The sequence below is a fragment of the Rhyacophila brunnea genome, unplaced genomic scaffold (assembly GCF_057557595.1).
Source record: "Rhyacophila brunnea isolate RB1 unplaced genomic scaffold, BYU_Rbru_1.0 scaffold_2, whole genome shotgun sequence".
NCBI classification, from domain to species: Eukaryota; Metazoa; Arthropoda; class Insecta; order Trichoptera; family Rhyacophilidae; genus Rhyacophila; species Rhyacophila brunnea.
Window position 1 is genome coordinate 5130852 of NW_028232859.1, and position 20922 is coordinate 5151773.

At 33.1% G+C, this 20922-nt stretch overlaps 1 protein-coding gene across 3 annotated transcripts in view; it reads right to left on the reverse strand.

The window, feature by feature from the left end:
• Positions 1-20922, reverse strand: part of raw (NDT-like domain-containing protein raw) — a 202239-nt gene that overhangs the window by 21800 nt on the left and 159517 nt on the right. For all 3 annotated transcript variants that reach the window (XM_085947051.1, XM_085947049.1, XM_085947050.1), the window contains 3 exons: positions 19800-19912; positions 7254-7371; positions 6127-6236 (listed from right to left, as the gene is read on the reverse strand). In XM_085947051.1, coding sequence (XP_085803177.1) covers positions 6127-6236; positions 7254-7371; positions 19800-19912 — 341 coding nt within the window. The remainder of the gene's footprint in view (positions 1-6126; positions 6237-7253; positions 7372-19799; positions 19913-20922) is intronic.

Here is a 20922-nt window from a genome sequence, read left to right on the forward strand (position 1 = left end):
TGGTAATTATTGTTTGTATTAGGGTGCTGTGACTTTTGGTTTTAGTGATTCTATTGAAAACACACACATACATATTATGTACCGACAACTATAACTTGAGGCGCGGCGGTTTGGACCTCGCAATAGGCACATCGTGACACTAGCGCCCATGGATGCAATGAGATATTCTAAAAATATGTACTTGGATGATATTATGGAAAAAAAAGATAGTTAAATAAAAATACAATTTAGTTGCACAACATAATAATATACATACTACATATAGGTACTTACGTATTATACATAATACTTTATCGAATGTTTCTGGGGATCAGTGTTGCCAACCGTACTAGAATTATAATATTTGTACTATAATTTTGGTCCTCGTACTATGCACAATATAAAATAGGTATATTACGCCCAAAATACTATAATTTTGAATATTGGAAAAAAATATGTAAAAACTACAAAAATTTCAATATTTACGTTCGATAAATTGGTGCAAAGTACTATAATTTCGCAATATAAGATTTGAAGAACTTGAAAAAAAAAATTCTCGAAAAACGTAAAATAATCCATTCACTGGTTTTAAATGAAATTTCTTGAATTCTTCGGTAAGCATTTTTGGTCGGAAGAGATACCTAAATAAAAAGGAGTCTCGGAGTTTCTGAGAAAAAAAAAACCTATACATTTTCAACAGATGACAACGCGTACTATATTTTTTCCCCAAATACTATAATTTTGGAGGCTCTGTACTATAATTCCACTTTTAAAAGATGGCAACACTGCTGGGGATGCTCTACGTCTATCTACATTCTACATCATCAATGGACCGCACACGACGGGATTTTACACTTTGAAAATAGTAGTTCCGAAGTTTTAAGTATAAATGAATATTATTTACATTATCGTAATCGAAATTATTTATAAACTTTGTTAACATGGTGAAATTTTTTCCAAAATTCGAAAACGAGTTTCTTATTTCAACAAAAATATTTTGAGAGAAGATGGCTGCAATAATCTTACTAGCCACGGCCATTCCTTGAAATAAAAAATTCTATAATATTGTAGGAGTGGCATTTTTATAGTTTTTATGACAAAGAATTTCGATAGTTTTGCTTATTTTTTAGAATTTGAGACAACCCTTTGGCAATGCGATGCAATGCCAGACAAATAATAATGTAAAGGTATGTTTAAAAAGAAAACTCATTTTAAAATAAAAATGCCCTATCCCTATGTGGATATACAATGTTTAATAATCATGTAACGTGGGAGTGAAAAATTAACTATCACCATCTATTGCCATCTTTTTCTATGCTGATTATAGTACAAAGGCGTAAAAATTATAGTATTTCTAAAAAATATATAGTACAGGAGCATTTTTCGTCTTGAATCCTTTAAAATTATAGTATTTTAGTATATTCGGCGTAAAATAATAGTATTTTACATTTTTGGCAGAATTAAAATTATAGTATTGTACTATAATTATAGTACGGTTGGCATCACTGATCACCATAAAATTATAATTTAACTTTTATAATTATTTCGGGAAATAGTATCGACGTACCTATATTTTTTTTGATGATTTGCTTGATATAATTAAAGTAGTTACGTAATACGCGAATTTCATAGTTTCCCTGTAGGTACATAAAAATATAATTTTATATAAAACAATCAATGAGTATTTTATGACTTTTGAATGTCAGAAATTTGCGTCAGTCTGGCTGTTGTAAATATCAATATATTATATTGGAATATGTATTTACATCAGTGGTTCTCATGTGCGGCCACCAGAGGATTTTGCTGCGGCCGCCAGCGCTTTACAGAATAATATTTTAAAAATTTATTTTTCACGGTTGAAAAATTTTGGCCGAAGTTATACGTTGACCAAGAATCAAGTCAATTCAAAGAATTGGCAACAATTGATTTATTAATATTGTCGATTTTTTCCTACTACTGTATACTGTGAAAGATTATTCAGTGTAATGCAATTCATAAAAAACAAATATCGAAAAAAGTTGACAATTAATGTAGACTTAGAAGCAGCCATGCGGCCTCGCATTGGAAAAAATGAGTATTGAGGAATTTTCATTTGCATTATTTTTAAATAAATAGTTATGAACTAAAATGTTCAAATGGACTTGTCTATAAATAAATCGATCCATTTTTTAGTAAATAAAATTTAGCTTTAATTTTTTCAATATCAACAGAAGTGAAATTTGGTGCGGCAACCAGACGTTTCCATAGAACTGTCAATGTCAATTGTGCGGCCATAGTTAAATTTCACGTGAGAACCACTGATCTACATTATGGCTAGGTTGTCATACCGAAAGAAAAAATATCGATACGTGTTTGACGTCCTATAATTAATTATGGCATATAGCATATAGGCGAATAGTTTTTTTTTTCAAATACAAGGATCTTGATCACTAGGCTTAGGATTTTTAGGTGCTAAAAAATGAATAATATGTACCTAAAATATGTAGATATAATTGGAAAAATCATATATATTTCAACAGTTAAATTTATTCACTAACAGAAAACGCTGTATTACAATAAATAATAAAATAATGCTTCAAATTTTCGAAAGTGAATCTTTGACGATTTGATCCTAGCAAATTTTTATACATGGACAAACCACTAAGCAGAAAAAAATGAAACATCTGAGGCGCTTATACGTGGAAAACCAATAAGCAGAGGCTGAGGCATCTGATGGATTTTCCAAAACAGCGTTTAGTCCAGTATTTTTTTTTGAAACACTATTTAATTTTGTACTTATTTTTATTTCAATTGGTCCAGGAACATTTTCTTATTTTAGCAACAGTATTGTTTAAAATATTATTTTGCTTCACTAGTGACTTTGTAGATGATTCTAACATTTCAATTGTGTTTACTAGTGTTATTGTGTTAATTAATTTTGTGTTTATGCGAAAATATGTGCTTAAACCTAAAATATGTAAAAATATCTAAGTATCCAAAAATATCTTAAAATAGGTGCTAACAAATAGGGTTTAAATGTTTCAAATTGTCTGAAACAGATAGATATTTTTGATATTTTGTTGTGGGGTGAATCAAAAAAAATATTTAAATGCCTAAGAATCCTAAGCCTATTGATCACTATGTAGTCGGTTATTACGATGACAATGAGATTGCTATTTTGACTGAACGTGTTGATACACGGGCAAAAGGGGGCGCGGAAAATCCATGAGAGTTCACAGGGTGTAATCTTATTTTCCGCTGAGTCACATTTTCCTTCAAACAAAACACAATGAGTGCTGCTGACCAACATTAAAATTTTTCCATTACGGTCAATTTATTATTGTATCATCCAAATCGTCATCGACAAGGACACCTGGCATAATTGCACGCTAACTAAAGGTAGGTACGTAACCACAAACAGGGCCGGCCCATGGTTAAGGGGGTTTATTAAATATATGTTTGGAAAAATAATATACTTATTAATTATTTGGTTACATTCCACGCTGACCAGCATACGTTCAAATTAAAAATAAATAATTACAAGATAAAAAGAACTTTTTATATACCACGTTTTAAATTTTCTGTTGAATCATATAAACTTGACAATTCTATGTATTAATACTTTTTTTTTGTACTTGATAGAAATACTGAATAAATAAATATAGAATACTGAAATGTCATTTTGACATTTCATATTGATTTTCATAGCAACGCACGTATATATTAATAATTTAGTTGCTAGGACCCCCTTAGCAACCAATAATAGTTTTTTACTTTTTAGTTTTTACGAATCTTTTCCGAAATAACTTTCCATACAAAACAGAATTAACTGAAAATGAATTCAATTCTGCTTAAAGATGGCTAAAAATATTAAAAGAATGCATTGTAATCGTGTTCCGATATATTCTAAAACTTTCAAATGTCTAGCTAGTCGGGAAGTTAGTTAAAAATCTTCAATCGTGTACTGGACAAACAAGAATACTTGCTAATAAAAACGCGGTAAAAATACATAATATTATAGTGAACATAACAAAATTATAAATCCAATGAGTTCAAAGCGTTGACATTTAATTATTATATTAAATTTATATAAATATCCGAAGCGAGAGTTATTGCCTTCCCAATTTGCCATACCACTACCAATGGCGGCTTAGTTCTGCACCTTCGGAGAACAAACAAAAGATGCTGCCTATTTCAAGATAGTTCACACGTCATGGCAATTTTACCAAGAATGGCAGAGTTCTAATTTACACCACATGCGGAGTCGGAAAAAATGTTGATAGTTACATACCTATAGATATTTTATAAAATGTACACTACAATATCTAAGCATGCTTATGGGACTAAATCTTTGAATCCATTTTGCATTATATTACAATTCCAAATATAAAGAATCACCTAATTAAAATCTGGAATACGGGGTTAAAATGTTTTTTTTATGTTTTATCGAAAGCTGTGATAATATCACAAAATATATTCATCACCTCAATACATACTACAACTAGATAACTTGATTTTCACTGTTTTTGGGACAGCTGTTGAATATGATTCTACATGTCCTTCTCTACAAAAATGATAAAACTACGTAAGTGAGAAGTTAATGGAAACTGTATTAATTTTGTGTTTAAAAATATTAGATAATTTGAAAACCATAAATGCATTAAATAAATAAAATAATATACCTACCTACAATATTTTTTCATACGATTGAGCATTATTGAGTTGTTCCCAATTGGACAAACACAATTTTCCTTTTTATTTTAAATAATAATTAGGTAGGTATAGCCTACATTTATATTAATCAAGTAAAGTTTAAATTTCATTTTCCCAACAATGACAAAATCAGAGTTATCTAGTTGGAGTATTGAGGTGACGATAGTAATGTAATAAGGAAGATAGCTCACAAATACTGCATGTCATCTTTTAGATGGAAATTAGATATTAAATAAATTCGCATTATATGTATTTGATAAAGGTTATTGTTATTACTCTCCAAGCACTACTATGATGTTTTCGATATTATATATTATTATTATTTAAGTATATCAATTTTAAGGCCGCCAGCAGTTCAAGACGCCCTATCGTTACTGCTGGTCCTGCTTTCAGTGGGCATGATTATGTATTATGCCTATTATGGTAAAGTGGTCATTGAAATTAATTTAAAAATTAACAAGAAACTCCCTCCTATCCGAAATTGCAAACTAATTTGCGTAAAATTTCATTCACCCGGGCACCAAAGACTCACGGTGCGGCCCTGGTCACTGATCTAGAATATTCTAAATACGGAAACTGTGACACACCGGCAATACAATTGATAATTGATTCGAGATACCGGTAGGTAATAAACAAACTATCAAAAAAATAGTTACCGAAGTTATGAGCAAAAACTGTAGTGTAAACCAGTGTTTCCCAACCTTTTTATAAATGCGGAACGGTGAAAATAGGAGAAATATTTCGCGGACCGCTAACTCAGAAATGAAAACCACTATTTTATTTGTAGTCTATAATAATCACAAACCGATCAATAATTAAATTGTTAATATCTTTTACAATTTCTAGAAATCAATATTTAATTTTCAAAAAGTAATGCGAAATCTTCTTTAAAAACGTTTTTGCTAGTTTCGGAGAGACGAATCACTGCATTAACGATATCCATTCAGTTGCTCTGTTTTCTTTTTATTACAGATACGGCCGAACAAATCTTCTCACATGAACAAGTACATAGTTGAAAATGCGGATAATAATTCAATGGTGTGAAAATCTTAGAGATGGATATTCTTCATCTTTTTAAAATGGGCGACAACTATTATTAGACAGGCAGAAAATTTCTGCGGACCAGCGTTTGGGAAACACTGGACTGTAAACAGTGTAAACGACTAACGCGTGTTAACAATCGGCCTTAGAATACTTCGGTAAAATAATAATATACTTATAAATCAATTGTTTTATTAGTTTCATTATTTATTATTCAGAATAAATTTAGTGATTTCCTGCGGTTTAAAAAAAGGCAAAAACGTATAATTTTTCGCTGTATAAATTGTTCGCAATTGGTGCAATTAGATGCTGACTAACTAATAAATGCATGTTTTATTTTTTTTATTAAATACTGAATAAGTACATGAGATTCAAGAATGTAACACATTAACGAACATAATCATTACTACTCACCATTTTCTGTACAGTTTTTAAGTTCACGGCAAAGTTCACCAGGCGTCGCGACGACTGGTTTTATCTGGGGAGGAGGTTCTGAATTTACGCTATCAGATTTTGACGACGATCTAGAAAGAAAGAAATGCATTTTCGACAATAATTAATAACCAAAAATTTATTTAAAAAATAGTTCTAATTAGGTATTTTATGAAACTCTAAATAAATGCTGGTTGTGTTGTGAGTGTTGTGACAATTGGTTGGAATATTTTTGTAATGTACATACACACTGTACCACATTAAATGAAACCACTTTGTCAATTCTTACTGGAACGGTCGGTTTATTATTTGAAATAACACAGTATTTAAAAAATCGATGAATGCATTCATTTTATAAAGTCTCGTACCTACTGAGTATTGTGTGAAGCCATGTATATGTAAGTAACGAATTAAAACAAACGACATGGTAATAGTGTTGGGTTGGATTTAAGAACATTGGGCGTTCAAAACTGAACAGAAGCAGCTTTGGACAGACCTGGATGGAGGCAGATGCTGGAGAAGGCGAATACCCACATACGGTTTAAACTCTAGGAAGAAGAAGAAAGTAAATGAAATTGTTTTTTAGAATACTGTATTTAATTAGTACTCACTCATTTCATGGCGTCGATAAATAATATTATTACTGTAAAGAGCTTTAAAATTATATTTTTCGTAGCAGTTGAGAATGTCCTGCTAAACGGACGAAACGAGTACAGATGTAGGTATACCTATAATTCGTTTAATTTTAATTAATATTGTCCTATTTTTGAATACATACTTATATTATATTCTATATCTATAGTGAAAAAGTAGTGTATTAACATAGTGAAACAATCGCAAATACCCAATCATTGAGAAAGTCACAAATAAATATATCGTGATTTAGCCGGGAATCGAACCCGGGGCCCCCGAATGAAAGGTTAGCGCCTTAAGCACTCGACTATAAGGCTATGTAGCCGTGTGAATGCATACAACTATAATACTAGATATTAAATTAGATTTTTCTTTATTAGACTAGTTTCTGGATATTTGGTTGACAACCCTGAAGTAATCTCATAAAATGAGTCAAAATTAGAATATTATTGGAGCAGACAAAGCGGCAGACTCACGTTCGTCTTCCGTCGGGGCGTCTCCGAAGTTCGGCGGCGAACACGCAGAACTCCCCGAAGGATAAGGAAACACCGCACCTTCGGGCACACTGCTTCGCGCACACCAGCATTTCGAAAACTGCAACAAAGAAAGACACAAAAATAAATAAGATATCCAAAATTGCAAACAATCAATAATTAAATGTAGCTAGGTCTCGCAAATTTCTGGTACAAGAGTTTGCCTGCTTCAAATTATAACCGTTACCCTAACGATTTCATGACAGTATTTTTAAAACGATAATAATTAACTGTGAATCTCAAGTTGTCATGTATTTATTTCAAAAATGTTTTTAACTCAATAATTGCTTTTCACCCATAAAACAGTGGTAACACTGGTTACTATTAAATTTACCAACACCGTCAGTAAGGCCATCCGCGCACGTGAATACTCAAAAAAGACTAGACTGAAACTCTAGTATCTAGTTAATGTATTTCAATTTTCAATGGCGGCTTGCTGACGGCAAGACTGGAATCTCTCCGTTTCAAAACGTCCGCGACCGTAACAGAAGAGACGCGACATGCTGTAAGGCCATCCGCTCACGTGAATACTCAAAAAAGACTAGACTGAAACTCTAGTATCTAGTTAATGTATTTCAATTTTCAATGGCGGCTTGCTGACGGCAAGACTGGAATCTCTCAGTTTCAAAACGTCCGCGACCGTAACCGAAGAGACACGACATGCTAGTCTCCCAGTCTCTCAGTTTCCAGTCACCTATAAAACAGTGGTACCAGTATCAGTAGATTCGATGAAAAATCACATTTTTTCACCAAAATTGGTAAGACTGAACTGAAATGGACAAGCAATAACAAGTTAAGACGTCAATAGTAAAAAGATGGGCGAACCAATTTTTAATTAAAAATTTGTGGCAGAAGTTGAGAAATACCCCGGTATTAATGTGATGTAATCACAGGCTGCCAGAATATTCCCGTAAAGATATTACGGAAAAAGTTTGGAATGAAGTAGGAAAGACAATTGGGTTCTTGAGAGTTTGAGGTTATGATATTATTATTTCAGTAGCGTCGTGTGCGAATCACCAGTTTATGAGTTCCATCAGCAACCAGTTCGTCGGATTTTAGTTTCTCCATGAGCGAAAGGCCTAACTCTGCCAAGGGCAACACTTTGCCTAGGGACGTCGCTGATTTTCATAATATTACTTTTTCTATTAGAAAAATTATGATATTGTTGACAAAATTATAGTACATAAGGCGCAAAAGAAAAGCAACCATAATATTATTTACGAGAAGACACGTCCAACCGGGTACATTTTCCAATCTTTCACGTAAATCAAGAAACTCCGTAACACTGGCTACCATATCTTGATAAAATAATTTATACTCTCCAACAATTCGTGAGTTTTTTGGAACTGTTATAGGTTTAAAATGATTAAATGTCCTGACGATGTATAAAAAATATCCGTTTCTGGATCTTTTGGAATGATTCAGAGTAGTTTAATTGTGTAGAAAATATAAATAAGTAGGTACATAATATATTATTATTATGTTTACCTTTGAATGTCGTCTGTAATATACTTTATCTATGTAATGTGGAAATGGGTAAACATTTCTAGTAAATAAAATCATTCGGAATATTTAAATGACATACAGCACCGACCAATACGGAAATATTTATATTCTTTGTCAACCAATAATATTGTTTATTTATTAAAAACGGCTTGACAATCTTAATGTTTAATAAAATAATATTTGTAACTTTATTAATGATGACGTGACGATGAATCTGCGCTAATAATTAATGATGTTTGGTTTCCTCAGATGATAGTAAAATTAATAATAATATAACACGTTAAACGAAACAATGCTGTCATCATTAATCGATAATGGACAGAAATAATTTCAAAACAAATCATAATACAACTAAATTTATGGCTTGTACGTTTCATTCTTTACACTAATAAAACAAATTAATATTAAATTATAAATTATAAACTAAATTAAATAATAGTTTGGGTATATTTTGGGCGATTGGGAAATTGTGCACACTTTTTCATTTATACTCATTTGTTTTCGTTGGATTTAGATGTTACACATATTATTGTTGGTTCATTTTTTTAAAATTCATTAATCCCTGGCTAAACCAAACTATAATAGATAAAAAATATTATTCTATCTATAAAATATCCAATGTTATGTATGATTTAATTGCATAATTTTAGATATTTTATAGATAGATGAGTATTTTTTGACTATTATCTATTATGGCTTGGTATCGCAGGGTTTAATTGAACCTTAAAAACTAACCAACACCATCTGTAAACTGTAGTTTTATTTAAATGAAAACAAATACGCATGACTGACAAAGTTTAAGGGGGATCGTTATACCGGCAGAGGCACCTAACGGAAAAATACGAAGCTTGCAATTTAACACATTTTTTTTGTTGATAATTTACAATTTCAACTGTATTAATTAATAAATATGTATATGAAAACTTAAAAAGTTTTTTTTCAAGTCAAAGATAAACTTACAATTGTAAAAAAAAATATGAATGTGCTACATATTTATGTCAACGGTTACGTTATTATTACATTATATTTTATGGTCATATTTATTGTTAAAATTTAGTTTATTAAGTTTTCAATTTTTTACCGTGTAGATTTTTGACTAATTCATCGTTTTAATATTTTTAATATTTATTTTAAAAAACATCGATTTTTATAAAAATATAAATGTGTATAACTTGAAATTCTTTTTATAAATCACTATTTATGTCGCAGCTCACCTCCAACCTTCACCATTGGATAACAGCCTACTTAAAATAAATATAGGTAATAATGAAACAAAAAGACATTATTAATAAATATGATGACATCAAAATATGTATGTGTATGTTAATAAAATTGCGATTGATTTTATAGTAGGATAACGTAAGAAAATACTAAGGAAAACACATTTAATTTTAGCGAACGTAAACAAAACAATAGTAATACGATAGTCGACGTAGTAATGAAATAAATTAATGATAGTAAACAGTCTATAGTACGCCTCGCGGCCGAGCGCATCAATTATTATTTCCATATTGTCACGCGTATATAAAAAAATAAACAACGCGTAGGTTAACTTGCGGCCCACGCGCGCCAACTGAAATGGCGCGAAATCTTTTGTCGTTATTTCCGGTTTGCGTCCGAGATGAAAAAGCGACGGCGCCGCCGGAAAAGGTTACGACGGCGTAGACGGGCATGGCGGAGGCGTCTACGCGAAGGTCGCGGTACCGTAATATTTATTTAACTCAAACGTCAAACCTTTTGGCGTGTTAACCGTTTGACCTAGGTGTCTTGATTATGTCGATTTGTTATGTTGAACAGGTGTTGTAAAACAAAATAAATAATATTACACAAAGAGTTGACCCTATATGACTATAATAGAATACATAAAGGGGTGGGGATAACAAAACTCATAAAATATATGATTTTCTGAGAATAAAATATTCCTGTAGTTGATAATTTTGAAAGAATTAGTTCTTTTAGGGAACGAGTTAAAAATGTGGCGAAAATTAGATAGAGGGTAAAACATTTTGTGACTGAGAATAAGGGAACAGGTGACTATAATAATAAATTGTTAACGGCTATGGCTGACATGTATCACCGGATGAAAACTGCGCAATATAATTTGAATAAATTATAATAGTTAATTATAAACTTTAAAATATTTTTTAATGGTTGCTTTATCATAGTTTACATACGTAAAGTTTTTCATTCGTATATTTTGTATTGACACACACTTATATTTGCGAAAGTATAATATGTTAATATTGATAATGTAATAAGACATATTTAATACTACTAGTTTTTCGTATTTGCGTATATAATCAATACTTGAAACATTTTTCCTTTATCGGAAACAACAACTAAAAACTATTTATTTTATTTCTGGTTAAAATATGAGTTATAGTCGATTTCCAGGTTATCGAGCGCGCACATCGGTATACGCATGTTTACTCTTAACCCTAATTAACCGCCCGACAAATTGCCAATCAGTGTTTAGTGATCCGTGACATGCTATGCATCTTGGCCTAAACAATTTCCTATAACCGTTTGCGAAGATGTCAAATTGATGGCAGCGTGCAGAGAATAAAATTATGCCACGTTAAAAGCTCGACATAAAAGGTCGCTCTGAGTAAAACATTACTTTCGTATGCACTGCCCTTAAACATTAATCTCACATGCCGCGGCCGCAACATCAAGCCAATTAAAAACATTTGCCGAGAAGGGCCATGAAAAGTTCAACAATATTTAACCTGCGGCAGAATTATTTTGTTGAATTCACGGCCACCGCAGCTTTTGACGCCCGACTTGGCTGGCCATATAGGGCCGCAATCGAACGATCACTATGTGTGTGTAAATTTTATTAACCATTAAAAAGATTCATCACGGTAATACTGGTGCTTATATGGGAGGCGAGGCTAAAGGGTCATTGAATTCTAAGTTTAAAAAATCTTTGCCGATGTGATAGTTTATTATCTATGTAAGTATCATTCTCGATCAATAAGCCATTGTATATGCCGCTAAAACACTAGTTTTAAATGTGTTTATGGATTTTTATGAAGTATTTACTTAATATATATAAAAAAGGAATACTCAACTGAAGGACTTTCAACGTATACAAGGACCCATTGACATTTAAACGTTTAAATCTTCTTCACGTAATATAATAATATGACTACAGTTCAAATCGAGCTTTGGCCTATTTTGCAAAGCTTTCACAGCAATCTTTGCACGCTTTCGTGACATACTTTCCACGTTTTTCTCACTTTTCTTTAGACTTGTGGTTTCTTCATTAAACTTTGCCTCTCACATTCTCTAATTAAAATATAACACACTATTATGTAGATTGTAGTACACATACTGAGAGTGTCTTTTTGTAACGGCACCTATCTAGACGCCTTATAAACCGTGCGCGATCGTAAAACCGATTCAACAAGCATTTGGTTGAGGCTTAGGTACCCCAGATACATTTGAAGTTCATTCCCCCCCCCCCCCCCATTTGAAATATTATTTGAACAAAAAGGTATCAAAGGAAAAGTAGACGCACTGTATAGAGAAAAATAATAATCAAATAAGTTTCGACCTCTCTGTCAAATCTTCCCGCATACACGTTGTGCAAGCACAATATCGTACGCCATCCTAATACTTTCCACTGTGTCAATAAAACAGTTTACCATACTCAGTGCATCTTGATCAAACCACCACTCGCCAAAAGCATTCCACCTCTCTCTCCCACAATTCCATGCATTATCTCACCGGAGCTGAAAAGGGCGGTTTGTTAGTATGTATTCCAAATTATTTAATTATACGACCGGTTTAGACCACTTCAATCGGACACTGCAAACTGATCAGTTGATCAGAACTATGTGAAACCGATGAAATGGCCCTGCAGCCCGATTTCCTAACTATCGTCTCGTGTGGCACCAGACGACATGACGTGATTGTGACGTCATGTCGTCTGGTGCCACACGAGACGATAGTTAGGAAATCGGGCTCCTGATGTTTGAACATGGTGCGAGAAGCCAGTGACGTCCCTAGATAAAACACCGCATCATTTTTTTATACATTATTTTTATCATCCTTTCATGAGTCCAATATCTAAGAAATGTGTTTTATGGTTACATTACTAACAAAATATCAAACTAATTATTCGCAAACTGCACGTGTCGTTTCTGGTCACCAGGGACGTCGAAGGGCAACGAAAGTAAACTAGATATCGCGAACCCGAAAAAACCAGTGAGTTAAATTTTTTAATGTAAATATATTTTCGTTATTACATAATAAGTTTAGGTAGCTATATCTATATATTCCAAATGATTTTCCTCTATTTGCCGCCCTTCGAGTAACTGCGGCCCCCAAGCGACGCTCAATCTGCCTACCCCCACGGGACGTCACTGCGAGAAGCAGTATAAACGGCCACAGGGTCGATATCAACGAATGAAGTAGGTAAAATAACGTCTCCATCAAGCAGTAGATGACGATAACGGCGATGACAGCCGACAAAGTAACTAAATATTATTTTTCTGAAAAAAAAAAATGTGCCGTTGGACAGGTTCAAGACAGTCACGAACGGAACCACGGAATAATGAGATTCTTGACCTCATAAAGTGGTTTAAAATGTGAACAATGAATAAATCTTATCGTATTCTCATGTCACCGGAGGCTGTAGATCATTTTTACATCACAAATGACCTCGCCGTGGAAAGGTCGCGGCTCATTGTGTCTTGAAACTATAAATAATAATTGTTGTCTGATAAAGTATTCATTGTTAAATTGGTAATAAAAAGCAATAAATAATAACATATAGCTCGGGGAACGTGAGCTAAAAGAGAAAGAAACTTATATAGACCATTCTGGTAGAGTGGCGTCACTTCATTGTGTTTTTTCTTCTTCTTTGTGTGCAGTCTGTTGCCGGATGTTGGTAATAATAGTAGCGACCTTTACATTATATTCTATGTCCACATCTGATCAATTCATCTTCCACTTCACTTCAACTTTTTAATTCTGGTTTTAACACTGAGTGGTTTCGCGTATGTTTTAACGTGTAGATTTGTAGAAAGCACTGCGTCAAGTGTCTACACTTGTACCTACGTCAAATAGTTTTCGATTGATCAGGGGAAGCAATGATGTCATATTTTTATAATAAACCGGCACGGAACATTTTTCGTATTGAATCCTTCAAAATTATAGTACGTACAGCTTATTTAACGTGAATTATAGGTATAGGTAGTACAATTTATTATTATATTATATTGTGATGTTGAATAGAAATCCATCGTTGCGCTAGCACTTTCATCACGAAAAACGGCCATTTTGAAAACGTTTGAGGCAAGCAATGTATGCGATGCGTTTATCTAGCGAACAAAATAACGCGCGAGTGAAGAATATTTTTTATTGATTATGGTTTGGTATAGGCATGGTCTAATACTCTAATGAATTAAAAAAACTAACCAACAACATAGGTATCTAATACATATTATCATGTATTCTTGATTCAGCGAAAACAAATAAGTATGACTGAAAAAGTGTGCACTATTTTGGTTAGGTTTAGGCAAGGTTTAATTGAATTTTAAAAATTAACCAACACAGCAAAATTATATTCTTAGTTCAATGAAAATAAATAAAAAAGTTTAGTGTGCACTATTTATGTCAGATCTTAACAGCCTACGTCCACCCCTCGCTACTGGTTCACAATACTATTAAGACGATACATCAGTAAAGCGGCAAATAATTTTCAACTAGAGGCGCGACGAAATTTTGGACTCGCTCGCATTCTGAGAGCGAAGGTCGAGGTGTGAATACGTCAATTTGTTTCGTGATGGCGACGGTGGTATTAATTCTTAAATCGTGTAAAGATGACTAAAAACGTTACCCATTTACTTGAAAAAGAAGACATGTCAATGAATATATTATTATTGTTACTAATAGAACAATAAACAGAACATTAAATGGACGCATGTTGGATTTATAAAACAAATTATATTTCGGTCGGCATGCGTCATTTGCACCCGCAATCCGCGATCGCCTAGCCACGATCTATTTAAACTTTTAAACCATGCCTCAACTGAGGTAGGTATAGCCTTAGGCATAAAGCCCACCAAGACGGACGAACGGGCGCAGTCGGCGTAAGAAGCGTATATTCATAACCATAATCACACGCCTCTTGCCGCGCATTACCCTTCACCATTGTAATAAGGGGCCCAAGAAGCACAAAATAATTATTATTACAGCGTCTCTCATAACAAAGCAATAAAAATATTATATTATTTCTCCGGGCTTGTAATTAAATATCGGACACGCAATAACTTAACAAAGCGTACACTGTTCTTAATAATGGCTTCTCGCCCGTCTTATCGACGACGCTTCGAGGAGCGTGATTTTGCTTGCTGTGTTCAATGAATGGACTCCATTGTATTTTCGTTAAATCGTATCGCTGAGAAGCAAAAAACGGTGACTCATGCGGCACGCGGGCACAAGGCGTCGTCAAATCCAATGTGCGCTGGCGTATTTGATTACGTTGTATTTTCGACGATTTACGCGCCACTTGTAGAAATTTTGCGCGAGCGCCCCACTCGCTGCGTCAATGGGCTTTATGCCTAAAGCTTCCAAGGTATGTACTTCTAAATAGATATAAACGGCTGCAAAAATTGACTGTACGGGTGTTCTAGTAAATACAATTTTACCCCCAGGCGCTCGAATCGAATCTGTAACAGTAGCGTGAGTCACGCAAAATCGCAGTTAAGGAGTTACTCTTGAAGGTTACGTTGTATTAAATTGCTGCAATTACTATCTATAAATAAATGTTATAAATGCCTAGTCTTATTAGCCACCTGATTCTCAACCTAGTCATATGATAGACACCTGCCATGTAATGTAGAGGAAACGCTCCATTTATAGGCGATGCGATGTCTCAGTCAAGTGACATCATATTCGTAGACTCTATAACGAAGTAAAAGATCATTAACACATAATAAACGTATTATTTAATACAGGGGAAGGCCCGGAAGGGTGTTCAATGTCTAAAGCAGTGGTAACAACCCGCAAAGCCATTTGTTGATGGCCACCAAATGGATGAAATGTGCAAAAACATCGTAAAATTTCTTAATAATTAATTATTTGCCTAGGTCCTAACAAAGTTTTAAAAAGTCAAACAAACATGGTAAAATGATGTCACCCAATGTTTATAACTTTTTTAGAATATTGTGCAGCAAAATATATAATTGGCAAGATACGCTATATCGCAGAGCAGTGTTTAATAAGCTTTTTCATACCACGCCCCCCTGCGCTGAAATTAATATTATTTTATTATCTGACATATTTAAATGTAAAAAATATTCATAAATAAATATTTGTAGTTCTACTAAAACATTTCGTGGCCCCTCGCAGAACCCCTACGGCCTCCCAAGGGGCCACGACCCATGACTTTGGGAAGCACTTAGAACTATATTGACCTATCAATAATAGTTAGGTGCGTGTACATACATTTATACAAATTGTACCCAGTGCAGCACGCGAAAAATAATTAGAAACTGAATAAATTTACCGTAATAGTAAAAAGGTTGTGCATCATTGGTCTAGCTCTAGCAGTAGACCCGGATTCGTCACGCACCACGCACTGTCATCGATATTAAATTATTTAAAGATACATTATTGTGATGATTTAATTATACCAAGATACCTTAAAAGGATTCAGTATTTTGAATTTCGGATGTATATGCATACTACGCTTTATTATTGTGGACAGACAAGATAAGAAGCGACACAGAATGGAAAAAAACAGGTAGTGGGACATACATCCAACCGTTGTCAATCGCGCGGGCTAATAATAAAATTTAATTATGACTAGATATGAGAGGTGGATTGGAGGGGACGCGCGTCCTAGATTTAACCGTTGTCTATCTCGTTGATTTGACTTTATCATTGATCAAATCGAATTATGTAATACATTTTTTTTAATATTCTGAATGTCTGAGTTTTAATGGTGCTAACTATCAATGCGTTGTGATAATGCATTCAATATAAGTCAGGACCGCTTTCTTCCGCTTCAAAGTGACATCAAATGCGATTATAATAATGTTTTTTGACAACCTAGGTAAATGTAATTGATTTGTTTTAGAATAGAAAATTTATTAGGATTATATTTAATTATTACTTATCCAACAAATTATCCAACAAATAATTTTGTCAAATGTCAAATAAATTTGTTAGTATAAATATCTGTATTATTGTAGGTATATTCTTTACCAGTTGACTGGTCTTGACTGATATTAATATAAGTAGAACTAGTACATACTAAATACATATTGTGTTTTATTTTAATTAATTATCAAATAAAATTCTGTGTATGAAAAAAATTATAACTCGAGTTATTTTATTATTGCGGTCTGGCGTGTAATACGTCAGTCATTTAAATAAGACATTTCGATAGCAATTGATATGATAATAATTGCATGATATCTAAAATAAACACAGTTTCACTCAATTTTCTGTAAATTATCTACCGACCAAAGACAATGGAAGATTATTATCTAAAGACCCGATATGCCTTGACAATAAAACTCAGTAGGTACCTACCTAGTAGATTTTTTTATAATAAGACAATCACTCAAGTGCATTTACATTAAGGCTATACTTCAGCTGAGGCATGGTCTAAAATGATCGTGGCTAGGCGATGCGCGGATTGTGCAATGACGCGTGCCGAACGAAATATAATTTGTCATAAAAATTCAACATGCGTCCATTTAATCTTAAGTTTATTGTTATATTACTAATAATAATAGTATATTCATTGACATGTTATCTTTTTTAAGTACATACGTAAAGTTTTTTTAGCCATCTTTACACGATTTAAGAACATTTTCATCCAACGCCATGACAAAACAATTCGACGTGCAGACACCTCGACTGTCGGTCTCCGATTGGCGACTAGTGAGAAATTTCGACGCACCTACTGTTGAAAATTATTTGCCGTTTCACTGAAGTACGCTCTTAATTAAGTGATACAATCAGTGGCGGTTTCAAGTACATTGTACGATAAACCGCCATTTGGTGTTAAAAATGTAGAAATATCTATTCCGTCGGGTGTTTTTTTGTATTCTGTGAACGATTGTTTTCACTCAGGTTGTGAGAAATATACAACTTTTTAAACCTGGTAGGTACTTTCTGATAAAACGACTACCTCATAAGCTTCGTGGAAAATCATTTTCAGTTGTGTTGATTCGAGCTTTGGTATTGTGTTTCATCAAAAAGCTCGATTCGACATAAGTTTTTAAATAATCAAGTTAAAACACATATTTATTGTTTAGTAAAATAAATATTTTTTAACACTGAATTTTTCAAAAATCTAAAAAGCATATATAACACTTCTAAAGAATTTATCAGACTACATTATAATAATAATAATGTTCATAAAATATTACATACTTAGGTACCTACTATTAAATATATAACTTCCAAAAACACACATTTTTAATGTATCCAAGATTATTTATTAAAATTAAAAAAAAAATACATATAATTGATTATTTAAAATGAAAGATTAAAAGCAAAGGAAACATACCAATTATGCACATTGAGAACAATACAATTTATTTTATTTTATTTATATGTAATGGCTTTCTAACACAATTTGACAATTTATTGATTATCAAGTAAAATAAACTTTAAATAGTGTTTACACGGGCTTCATGCTAATCATTAGTAATCACTACTCGCACTAATATCGCCATATGTGAACAGACCCTTATTCTTATTAAATATCCATTAAATACAGAAATAAATAAATGTTGAATTGGCGCTGCTTGCTGACACTCACAATTTGTATTCAATATTCATATTATTTAAATACTTAAGTCTGACTCAAGAAAAGTTAATAAAAATTACCAAAACTGAATACACTTAGCTCCAAGTGTGTTCCAAAAGATTCCGAATTTTTTGACATCGTCTCCATTTTGTCTTATTTCACAGAACAGTTAAACTATCGAATACAACACAACCGATGTCCGATATAATGAATACGTTTATTTATCAAATAAATCCATAATCGAATATGCTTATATCACTTTTTATTCTGTTGGGAAATAAATCCATACTAGTATCATAAGGCAAAATAACGTGTTCCGATTTTAGCAGAAAGCAGTACATATTAAGCAGAAGTAAGCTGATCTTATGAAATACTATATGAAAAATGAAAAAATGATAAAAACATCTTTATCAATCTGGACTGATAAATAATGGTACAATACGATTATGAAGATAAAAAATAATACGTATATATCCTGAGAATCCTGAGATAGCATAAAAGTATGTATGATAATTGATAAGAAAGGTTTAAATAATTTCAGTCCTTAAATTTAATACGACGGAAATTGTTTACATTGTGAAAGAAATATCAATGATTAAATAATTACCTGTATACGAGTTGTAAACACACCGACAATTTCGCCATACATATTGATACCTATCACTAATATCCGATGACAGAAATAATACAAGGCAGGTAAAATGATAGTAAAAAATAAAAATAATTACATTACACATCGTACCTGTACTACATACGGCAAAAGAATTAAGTACCATGCAAACGGATTTAGATATGTCGTCAATGTAAGTGGCGGAGCACACTGCAAGAAGCCATATGATGCGCGCATGGCACATGAGGACTAAACGGCACTTGCTTTTTACGCCTCTCGTGCATCGCACGACCAGTCGCAGGTGCTTTGTCGCTAATCATAAACAAGTCCCCTCGTAATCCAGTGCGTCATACTGGCTTCATATATGGGGGCGCTGTGTTCGATCACGGTGAGGTCACAAAACGTTTATGTGGTTTTTTCAAAGCCTGGGGGTGTTTATATGATCGTTTTATTTCTACTAGGTCTAGGCGCTGCACTACTGGCATTGGGCACTAATTAAATTCTTTATTATTATTATTAAAGATAAACTTTTGTACGAAGGTCACTAATGAAATAGCATAATACCTACTATGAAATATTGTGGCGAAATATTTACCTTGCGTTTTAGTAGGGTAGAGGTGCAGATCATTAAATAGGGGTTGGACGGTGTCGGCGGGGGCCCGCTTCGTGCGGGGCCCCACCCTTTCGAACCAGGCTTGAAGTGCCTCCCTAAAACAAAGATAAGACATTGTTAAACATAATTTTTAATATTAAATAAATAATAGTATGCAGCCAATAACATACAAATATTCAATAATTAAGAGTCCTAAATCGATTGCAGGTTACATAAAACAATATTATGTATACAAATGAGAAAATTTCACAACCAATTGCACCCAATAAAAGTTAAATAGCAAATGCAAATTGCAAACTTCATCCAATTCCCAGCTCTCTTTTTTTGTGGGCTGAAGTTTGAATAATGCAAGTAAGGATTGCAATACCGGTATTTTCGGTATTACGAAAGCATACACGTTTATGTTTTCAGGAAAACACATAATTTAAACTCATCTCTCAATTTTATATCGTCGGTGAGTTATTTAAATTTTATCGAATTAATGTGTTACCTCTTCATCAGTAGTACTATCGTATTATATTCCTATTTCCCGTAAATATACCTGACATGTGTGTCCCTTTTCTCTGATCTACACAGCCTACCTCGTTCCAAAAGTCACCCTTCGCCACTGAAATGACGTAGCAGTCTGTATGAAATGGGTCTTTGAGTTTACTAACAACGAATGTTGCTAAGTAAAGGAATGATAGTTTACTTTAGTACGTTCATCGCGATCACATATTCACATACTGTATCGCACACTGAATTTCACTGATAGAGCCGGAAGCTGTGATGTTTAACATGTACCCCGTCGACTCTATTAATATTGCCAAGGTTCCGATGTATTTTGATTGCCTCCCCAAGCAAACACTCACAGTTCATAAAACAAATAATATATTAACAGCCAACCGTGAAAGTTTCGAGCAATATATAATAGAGATATTATTGCTGGAAGTTTTCCTTGAAAAGTGTTAAGCGAGTACTCACGAATAATACCTAGGTATGATCATACTTGCAAAGCACAAAGGAACAAATTTAATATCCAACCGTATGGAGTCAAGGGCGGCCAACTCCAATAACGTTTCTTTAGACTGGAATAATCTTTAATCCTCGCATATTGCTTCGGCAT